This window comes from Euprymna scolopes, chromosome 32, assembly GCF_053919585.1.
Source record: "Euprymna scolopes isolate OS-2025 chromosome 32, ASM5391958v1, whole genome shotgun sequence".
Lineage (NCBI taxonomy): Eukaryota > Metazoa > Mollusca > Cephalopoda > Sepiida > Sepiolidae > Euprymna > Euprymna scolopes.
Genome location: NC_136513.1, coordinates 78,287,324 through 78,298,457, shown reverse-complemented (window position 1 = coordinate 78,298,457; position 11,134 = coordinate 78,287,324). Strand labels below are relative to the sequence as shown.

The window sequence follows — 11,134 nt, the reverse complement described above, 5'->3', positions numbered from 1 at the left end:
TACTCCACTGAGAAAGAACAAGAAATTGAAGCGTAGCATCTGAAGAACAAATACTACACTTTGATCTTGGCTCGAAGGCCAATAACTTAATTTTTCATGTAAGAGATGGCCCAAGTGACAAGACAATTCGGAGCATTGTGCAACCCCTGCAAGAATTGAAAGAAAAAATTAGGAACGACATAAAGGAGTTAAGTCGCGATCCAGAGATTCTGCAATATGCCATGAATAATGTTTTGGAAAGAGCACAAATATGCGAAGCTGAAAATGGGCAACATATAAAAGACATTATTTTTTATATATAAAGATTGTTTAAAGTTTGTATTTTTTTTTAAATTTCCCCATGTCTTTGTCAGATTGTGTTAAAATTACACAAAGATATCAGCAAAAATAAGGAATATATTTAAGTTCTAAACCCTCCAGAGACTTTTTGGACACCCTCTAAGAATTCCACTGTTTAAAGAATATCATTTATATGGTAATTTAAATTAATTTTTTTTTTAGACGTACGATTTGTCTAATAAACATAATTGTTCATTAAAATAAAATTCTTTCAAATTCAAAGCGGAATCGGGAATCGAAAAAATTGGGATTATGCGACAAATAAAAAATTTCTACATTTCTTGAATATGTTTGTGTTTATATAATTTATGTTTTTTTCCTGTGCAGAATCTCAAGTTGTAATTGACACCGTGCATATAGTCATGAGCTTGATCGGAATGCTTGGAATAAGTGCTTCTTATTGCATAATATGGTTGAGCACCCCGGAAATATATCCAACGAATTTACGGTAAGTCTATTAAATATCATGGTGTGCATAATTAACAAAATGGATACAATCGTGTACTACGTCATTAAAACTAATCGCATATGAGGCCCTTAATAAATATCATTGAAACAACCACATAATTCGGCCTTTTAGCTGACTTGTGTTCAACTGATCGTATACAGTTAGTTGTTGCGTTTGTTTTGAGGTTGCCTTTTTCGTTTTCGTAAATTTTTAGGTATTGAGCAAGTAAATTCATAAGTACATAAATTATTAGCCGAGAAAAACCGGAAATGAAAGGTCAGTCGAGGTCAACTTGGTTCACTGGAGATGAAGATTACTTAATCATGAATCGCAAAACCTGATCGTGACCCCACTAATTTTAATTGTATATGTATTATACAATAAATATGAAACTAGTATAATTAATACACTTGGGTGGATTTAGACAAATTTGCAGTTAGGGGTTAGGGTTAGGGTTAGCGTTAGGGTTAGGGTTTAATCTTTTACTTTTAATTATAGATTTGACTTTTTTAATTTGATATATTTTTAACGATTTCCGTGAATTTTATCGTAGATTTTGAAAGTTTTATCTATATTTTTGTACGTGTCATTTTTACTTTTTTAGCCTCTTGTGCCATTTTTACTTATGTCAAATTTTACCTATACCTCTTTTACCGTGTCATTTTTACCGGTATCATTTTTATCTGCGTTACTATTACTTAAATTAATTAACAGGCATAGACTGAAGATCAGGATCGCCGACTAATTCATATTTTTGCTTCGATCCAATTTAATGCCTGTTCAATTTCGTTTTGAACTGCTACGCTATTGGCGCATTTATTAAAGTTTATAGAAGTATATTCCAGGGTCCAAGGATCATCGTTTAAATAGTATCCTTTCACCGGTTTAATTGAAATCGACGGCGAAATAGTTTCTGATGTCTGTGCTGATCTCTTCCTGGTGCAGGATTGAATATGAGGTATTTCAGAAGACTATAGTGGCCAAGATTTGAGAAAAATAACTCGTCCGGTTATGCTATGACGTTAAAACGTCAAATGTCAATATAAGATGTTCTTATATATATATATATATATATATATATATATATATATATATATATATATATATATATATATATATATATACATATATATATATTAGACCTCTTCAAAATTGACTTTTTCTTCACACATATGAAAACTGATATTATTCCCATTCTCCAAGGTCTAAATTAGCTAAATATACCAGTTATTGTGATCTTGGACCTTGGCTATGCCTGCCTCAAGAGCCATGTAATTTTATTGTTGACGTTTTTCAAAAACGCTGCAAAATATGGGATATTATGTCCTTATTTTCATTGTAGCTTTCCAGAGGTTGATGCTATTGCATTGAAAGTGGTACCAAATGAGAGCTAATAAAATTTTCTTGCATATGGTAGTAAACACATGAACACCCGCGTAAAAAGTTTATAGTAAACATAAAACTCTTTCTATATATATTTATGTATACATATATATATTTGTTTTAAAAAATTGATTATCAAACTCCTCTGTCAGTTTTGGTCTACAAACATGAAACTTAATACATAGGGTATTCAAACTCATGCGAAAATTTATATTTGGGTTTTACCTGGGGAAAATCGATGCAAAAGTGTGAAAAATAAAAATATGGAATTTGCCAGGAGAAACGACGGCATTACGAATATGCATGCGTAACGTAATAGCAATTTGTTCATATTTTAATTTTTAGCCTTGCAGAAAACATGTATTCATAGGTCAGGCATTGATGTCAAAGCAAAAAGTAAATCGTGAGCTAAACGTTTTGGTTTCGATTCTCGGTGGTGGTGCAAGAGTTATTTTTTAAAAAAACTTTTTAAATCATTACTTTTTAAATCATTACTTTATATTGGGTCCAATATAATAAAACGAAATTTGCATTAATCAAAATATAATATTTAAGCGTATTTTACGACCGGACGTCCTGCTAGTATAGATATAAAAGTGAAGGTGTCTGTCTGTCTGTGTACATAATAACGCTGTCAATTTTCAATGTACGGACTCGAAATTTGATATACAGGATAGTGAGATTTGGGAAAATCTTTGTAATAAGTTTTCGGCAAAAAAAATTCCCTGGTAAGTGGTCAAAGTTCAACGATTTGATCTTTGAGACAATTTTGGGTCTAAACACTTGAAATTTTAGACATAGGTTCCTTGGACATGGCTCTACTTGAATAACTTGATTAGAGCCAAAAACAATAAATAAGTTTACAAAATTTGACCTCTGCGGTCTCTACCAAATTTCTCAGACAATTTCTGGTCTAAACATTTAAAATTTTACATACAGGGTATTCAGAGATAGGGCAAGTTTTTTCATCGGTTTGGGTCGAAAATTTTAAGTTACTAATATATAAATGTATGTATGTATGTATGTTTGACTGTCTTCTTAAAACTTTCGAGAAAGTCGACAGGTTTTCACAAGATCAGTATCGTTTTGAAATTCGACCCTTCAGACGACGACAAATATCGAAAAATTGGCTAAAACATTGATTTCTTTCACGCTCAACTGGGCACTCTACCCAGTGAGCAAACGCCCCGCACACAAGAAGTTCTATTAACCAACACTGTTCAAGCAAACCGCGCCGAAATCCGACTGTGAAATGGACCTACTTCGTCTCGACAAGAGACGCAGTCATCCAACCAGTTAATAACCCCAAGTTGATTTCTCACAAGTAGGAGTTTCAACTGGAAAGGACAATGCCATCCAGCAATGTTAACCTACACAGATCAAGCAACACAGATAAAGCAAACCGCGCCGAAATCCGGTGTGTTGGTTAATAGAATTTCTTCAGTGCGGGGAGTTTGCTCAGTTGGTAGAGTGCTTGCCTCGCATACAAGAGGCTCGGGTTTCGAATCCTGAGTTCGGATGTGTCTAACTGATGAGCCCAAATGAGGGCGAAACTCGAGTCTTGGACTTGGACTTGGTGTGTATATGTGTGTGCGTATGTGCGTGTGTGTACATTATAGAGCCCTACACATTCCTTCGTAATGGGCACTTCTAATCATTATATAAAAACCCAAGTTTAATACTCCAGTGGGGAATTACCACTACAAATTGATTAACGCCACAGTTGATAAATACCGATGACCTTTCTTTGTATTCACTTTCTTGCGCATTATATTCTTTCTATTTAAATGTTCTATTCTTTCTTTATGACCCTTTTGCAGCTCTCTTATATCAGGGTTACAAGTGTATCCTGGTTTCTTATATCTGGTTTAACCTGTACATTGACACAAGCTTTGATTTGGGACCAGAGAAAATCTCTCTTATATTCGTGTTTCTTATATTAGGATCTCTTATATCCGGGTTACACTTTCTATATATATATATATATATATATGTATATATATATATGTATGTATATATATATATAAGCCTGAAAAGTCCTAGAGTGGATGAAACGCGGAATATTCAGTGTAGCTTAATCGCCATATATATTTTATAACTTACTATATACATATATATAAAATAAAGAATGCAGTTTAAATTCCCGAAAAAAAAGAAACTAAACTTAACCAATCGCAAACTTAGCACCTACATAATACGACTTCTAAGAAGTTTATAATTGCAAAAGAGAATTCAATTATATCAGGATAAAAAATGAAAGCCTTAATTTACTTCTATATATATACTAGAATTTCAGCCCGGCTTTGCCCGGATGTTTGGAGGTGAATGTTGAGCAAAAAAAAAAAAGCACTCAATTTTTTTTAAACTTTTACCCCTATTATGACCCCTTAACATTTATCGTTTTGGGCTTAAATTAATTTATTAAGTTAGCTCCATGTCCAAGGAACCTATATCAAAATTTCAAGTATTAAGACCAAAATTGTCGAAGGAGTTTGGTAGAGTTCTTAAAGGTCAAATCGTTGAACGTTCACACCTTAACAGCTTCCTCGCGTGCCCAGTCTTGATGGCGAAGCCCACGCCAGCCTCTTTGCGCTCCTCGCTGCTGCATCCACTCCAGAAAAAGGTGTAGCCGCCACCTGACTCTGTCAGTTGACTCTTGTCTGAGAGGCGAGTCTCACTGAGAGCTGCGATGTCTATCTTATAGCGGGCAAGCTCCCTTGCTACAAGAGCAGTTCTTCTCTCGGGTCGGTCAGCTCTGGTGTTGTCGAGCAAAGTACGAACATTCCATGATGCTAAGGTAAGAACCAACCCTTTCTTTCTCATGTCTCGACCGCTGTGAGGGAAACCCCGCCAGCCGCGGTATGCTGGCCAGAGGTGATGGTGAAGCAGCTATGTTCCTTTTATCGCCCCGTTCTCATGCCATGGAGGCGAGCAGAGTGATCCTGAAAAGGACTGCTCGGTCGGCCAGCCAGTTGCCTGCCCCCCCCCTCGCTGCTTCGGTCGAGTGGAGTACGACCAGTTTCCTGGCCGCCTGTGTGCAGGTTTGCAGCTACAGCCCCCAGTGATTTCCATACCTGCTGCTTTGCCGCTCACCCGTCGCCACAGGGCTTCGTGTTGACGCAATGTTTGACACCCTGACTTGCGCTGGATTTGGATTATAGTGAGGGGGACTTGCGCTGCATCGGCCTCACTCTCTCGTCCTGGCTCGCCCAATTCCAATGGCAAGACATAGTCGAGACGGCTGTGGACGAACAAGGGTGCAGGAGCTGCCGGAGGGAGGCAAGTATTCCGTCCAACCGCCTACGAGGCTTCACTCCGTTGTTTCTGTCGGGGTTGCTTCCCTAGCCTTATCCATTTCCATGGCTCTCACAAGGCAGTGAGGCCATTTGACCCATTGCTGGGATAGGGATTGGTAATGTGTCATGGCATGTCCACACGTCGGTGGGCCGTAGCACAGTCCCTCTGGGACTCCCTACTGTTCCAAGATCTTCTACTGATTCAGCCTGGATTCGCATGACAACCAGTTAATGTGTCTGACCACGAGGAGGCACAGCAGAGGTCTTGATGATGGTTAGGCTGTGTACTGGCAAGAGAAGACTTACGCACTCGGCTTCTCGAGACAATGTGTGGAAGAGGAGAGGCATTACACTCGCAACCAATCTGAAAGTATACCGAGCAGTCGTCCTGACAACCCTACTCTATGGCTGTGAAACTTGGACGCCATATAAAAGACATGAAAAACAGCTGAATGGCTTCCACCTCAGATGCCTCCGTAATCTTCTCAACATCTGCTGGCAAGACAGAATTCCTGACGCAGAAGTCCCGAAGCGCGCGAGGCTCCATACCATCACCACCATAATCCGCAAAACCCAGCTCCGGTGGACAGGCCATGTCTATCGCATGCCTGACGGCCGAATCGCCAAACAACTCTTCTATGGGGAACTCAGCCAGGGAAAGCGGAATGCAGGGGGCCAAAAGAAACGATATAAAGACTGTCTGAGAACGTCCCTAAAAGACTTTGACATCAGCCCCAGTCTTGGGAGAGTCTTGCCGCGGAACGCTCTGCCTGGCGTTGCGCCATCAGCCTGGGAGCCAACAGGGCAGAGGATCAACGCATGACCCAAGACCAGCAGAAGCGCAAGAGGGGGAAGGAGAGAGCTGCCGGTTCACAGCCTGCCGATACCGCCTTCACGTGTCCAGAGTGTGGAAGAGTCTGCCGAGCACGGATTGGCCTCATCAGCCGAACTGATTGATACCTTGGTCATCGTCGACTTCGACGGACGAGCAAGAGAATTCCTTGAAGGTTAAACCCGCAATGTGGGTGCCACTCAAAATGCAATTACTAATTACTTAGAACTTCTGTCAAGTCATGGCTGACGGAACAAGAGCATTTTTTGCAGCTCTTTTATATCCGGATTACACGTGTATTCTGGTTTCTTATATCTGGTTTAGCCTGTAGATTAACACAGGCTCTGATTCCTGAGTTCGACAGAAAGAGTTTCGAGTTCAGTAAGATACATCTGGGGAAGCTCGGAGGTTACATCAATCAAAACTTTGCGAGATGAGAAAAATAGTCCGAAGAATCCAAATAATATGAATAATCAATCCTCATCTCAAAAAATTCATAAACGTTGACTTTTTCTTTTGTTCATTTCCAGAAATGTTGGTGTTGGAATGCTTGGAATATCCGGAACCATTGGAAACATGATTTCACCGTTTTCACGCGTTGTGGTGAGAAATTTTTATTTTTTATTTTTATAGCATATCCTTTTCAGATCTCTCGATAAAAAAATACAGTGCGATAAAAATATGCACGCTCCCATTTTCATATTCAGATATATATTTCCTTATATTTATCCTAAAACCCGCACTATCATCCATATACACACATATTAATAGATACATACACACATACAAATGCAAATACGCACACAGTGAGCTTGACAAGTCTATGGCTTCCATTATTTTGTCCTCTAGTCCTTGTATTCTATTAGCCTGGGTGCCCGGCGTTTCCCAGGTGTTTGGAGGTGTGTGTTGAGCCCAAAAAAAAGTTGTATTAGGCAGGCAGGCTCGAACCCGTGACGCGAAGGCGGAAAAGAAACTGGAGGTGTGTGTAATTAGGCCAATATCTATATCCGCGCATCAAGGCCTTCATTCTGGACATGCCTGGATGACCGCTAACCCTAACCCTAACCCTAACGCTCCCATTTTCATATTCAGATATATATTTCGTTATTTTTTATCCTAAGTGCATTCTTATAAAACACGCACACATCCACATACAAACTACCCAATCATGGCTGACGGATCAAGAGCATTTTTTATGCTGCTCTCTTACATCCGGGTTACACGTGTAGCCTGGTTTCTTATAAAACATCCACATACAAGCATATTAATAGATACATACACACATACAAATACAAATACGCCACAGTGAGCTTGAAAAGTCTATGAAATGATTTCTAAACTCTCGCTTCCATTATTTTGTCCTTTAGTCCTTATATTCTAAATTGTAGACTGAAAATTGACAGAGTAGTTTGGTAGGAAATTTACACACACAGACATACACATAGACAATTTCACTACAATGAAATACACTTTCTGTTGCTATCAATTCCTCTTTTGAAGTCTTGGTTTTGTTAATATATATATATATATATATATATATATATATATATATATATATATATATATATATCGAAATCACAACTGAAACATGTGTGAACATATGTAACCAATTTAAGCTTTATATATATTCCTATTAATTATATCGTGTAATAATGCTTTCTTTTATAATGCAGGTATTGTATATTCCATGGTTGCCTTCATCAGTGACCGGTGCTGGAAATATACTCGCTAGTTTCCTGCTGTTTTTATTGCCAGAATCACGTGGTCATCAGTTGCCATCAACAATGGACGAAGTTCGACGATGGAAAGAGGAACGCCTGGAAAAGAAATTGGCATTGAAGAACAGATATGCGGACAAATATGACGACGAAAACCTTTGATAGTCTTTTTTTTATATGGTTGATCAATAAAGATCTGTTTATCGAAGTATTTAGTTGATTTTTGTTTTTTGTTATTTTTTTTTACTTTTCTTTTCTGTCAGCTTTAGATGATTATTTAATCATTTGAGCTCATCGGAAGGTGACGGCAGCCAGGTGATTTACGACACAGACTGACGATGCGAATATCCAAAGTTCGAATCCACTTCGTTCTGCAAAATCACTTTAATTTAACCTAAAACGTAATGCAACATGCGGCCGCAACCGAGATTGAACTCACTACACAAATTTGTAGTGTAATTCAAATCTTGTCCGGGGCTGTCAAGAGTATTTTTTATCGTGACACCATCACTAGATGGGTTGCCTACCACGGCTTAGGAGAGGCCCATCTATTCTCGAGAGAAGGATAGACCGCGCCAGTCTCCCAACCTGGTATTTTACCTCGCAGTAGATATAGCGCCTCACCTGGTACTGGTCAGTCTCAACGTTGCTTAACTTCGGTGATCTAGCGAGAACCGGTGTGTCAATGTGATTGTGCCGTATACTTTCATTTAGGACGTTGGAAACATTCACTTGATCTCTCCTACCTTATTTATGGATATATCAAAATGCATTCTGGTTGATTAAATTTCGTAATTAATTTATATTTTAAAATTTAATTAAAAAATGTTTTCTTTAATGCTATTGTTTTTATAATTTCAATAAATAATTAAACGAGCCAAACGTTTGCATTTATTTATTTAAAATAATTTGCAATTTAATTTCTATTCTTTACTTGAAATCGTTGAAACGAAACTAGTAATGAAAAGGGGATATGACGGTGTTCAAGTGATTGACGACACTAATTGACAATACGGCTGGCAACCTTCACGTGGTTCCTACCGTAAGTACTCGACAGAATTCCGACTGGAAATATATCGGGGAAACCAATGCCAACAGTAGAATCTTCTGATTCATAGTATATGATTATGCTTTTAAATCTTTCCTGGTTAGATATAAGTTTTGTTGTAGATATATATTGTGTTTCCAAATTACAAATCATGTTTATTTTGTAAGAACTCAAAGCTTAGCGAAAAATCTATAATATTTAGTACAACGCATGGCAATACATTGGCCACCTTAATTTTATTAGCACGCAGAGATGCTATCAGACCAGGCTGTATGAAGATACTGACTTCGTGATTTAAATTTCATTAATCATTGATTATATATATTTTTGTTCTTTCCCTTTGCCAAATCTCAAACATGTTAAGCAAATTCTAAAACAAAACAAAAGAAAATCACAACAATTTTCGTCTACAAAACAACCAAACCAAACACCATGAATAAATATTTGAAGATACAAACAACTTGAAGCATTAAAACTTTTCCAAAATTACTGGGTTCAGCATCAAATAACCCGAAAATCGTTGATATGCCGCAAAAAGAAAACTCATGCGCAGATCGCTTTAAATGTTTCCTATTCACGCACGCAAACAGGGTTGCTATATTGCTTTCAACCTCCATACGTCTTCATTGAAATTTGTTTGAATAATTACAATAAACTAGCTTTGCATATACCGTATATTTCTGCGTATAAGACGACCCTTAAAGTAAAAAATCATCTTTAAAAACCAATTTTTCATAAGATACTGGGTCTTGCAATCTCTAGCCTAGGCTAAACAAACATGGTTTCGTGATTTAGCAGCCGTCTTATACAAACGATATATGATAAATTTATTAAAATTTGCTCCAATTTTCTACCTCGTCTTATCTGACGGTCGCCTTGTACGCCCAAACATACAGTAATTTCTGAACGCAACATATATGTGTGACATTACACATGTTTACACACGTAGACCCAGCACGTTGTAGCAGAATACGTCGCAAGGAACATAGGACAACTAATAACTCGACTCCTTTTTTTTTTTTTGTAACAACGACATTTATTTCCTCATTCTCCCGCCACGCGTGACTTCTCGTTACGGCTGTGACGTCACCCGAGTCTCTAATATAATCCTCTCTCCTTTTTTCCTTATCGTGACGTCATTTCGTACACGTCTCCGTATTTGCATAGGCGCGTCCGCGCTCTGTTACATACACACACGTATATATGTATATATATATATATATATATATATATATATATATATATATATATATATACATAGTACAAATCGAATTATTATTACAAGAAACCTTCTCAACCTCTGATTGCTCTTCGTCAAATTCCTCAGCTTAGCATCCACAAGCATCGCATTCACATGAATTGAAACAAATACATAAAAGACATTGCCAAGTCTGCTGCAAAGAAGGTGGACTCCCTCTCCCATGTTAGAAAATTACTCACACCTGAAAATATACTATATCTCTGCAAAGTCAGCATTCGCCAATAAATAGAGTTGTTACAGAGAGAGAGAGAGAGAGAGAGAGAGAGAGAGAGAGAGAGAGAGAGAGGTGAGTAAACGTGGAGGTAGACACGTTTACCAAAACCAAAGGTCAGCTGACCAGATTACGTATATGTGACGTGGTCAGGCAGGTTGGCTAGATCTGTGAGATTTGATTTGAGCTTTGAAGAAGACGGACGTTTTTCCGTGGTCTCCCCCTCTTAACTGGGGAGGGGGGAGACGAACGCTAACGTGTGTGAAGAAGAACCCACACAAGCAGATTTCACTTCCACCTGCTGCAGGACCTCTGGGGAAAGTGAAATAAAAAACTATAAAACTGATTCATCGTCTTGGAGTGATAAATCTTCGTCAAACAGGTATCAAGTCTCCCTCCAGGATGAGAAATTTCCAGATGGTCCGTTTTGAAGAAGCAGAGGTAGGTTCAGAAATTACATGTCACACACACGATTCCCTTTATGATAATCAAACACACAACCATTTATATTAGAGACAATCACACGCACACGGAATCTTCTTATGTTATATAAAAAACGTAAATGGCGCCCCTAAATGAAGAACTCTATATAACATAT

General features: G+C 38.0%; 1 protein-coding gene across 1 annotated transcript in view; it reads left to right on the top strand.

The window, feature by feature from the left end:
- The window catches only part of LOC145256119 (solute carrier family 22 member 21-like), an 81,672-nt gene extending 73,448 nt beyond the window's left edge, over positions 1–8,224 (top strand). The window contains exons 8-10 of the mRNA XM_080114705.1: positions 667–787; positions 6,829–6,901; positions 7,972–8,224. Coding sequence (XP_079970831.1) covers positions 667–787; positions 6,829–6,901; positions 7,972–8,178 — 401 coding nt within the window. The 3' untranslated portion in view covers positions 8,179–8,224. The remainder of the gene's footprint in view (positions 1–666; positions 788–6,828; positions 6,902–7,971) is intronic.
- The last annotated feature ends 2,910 nt before the right edge of the window (positions 8,225–11,134 follow it).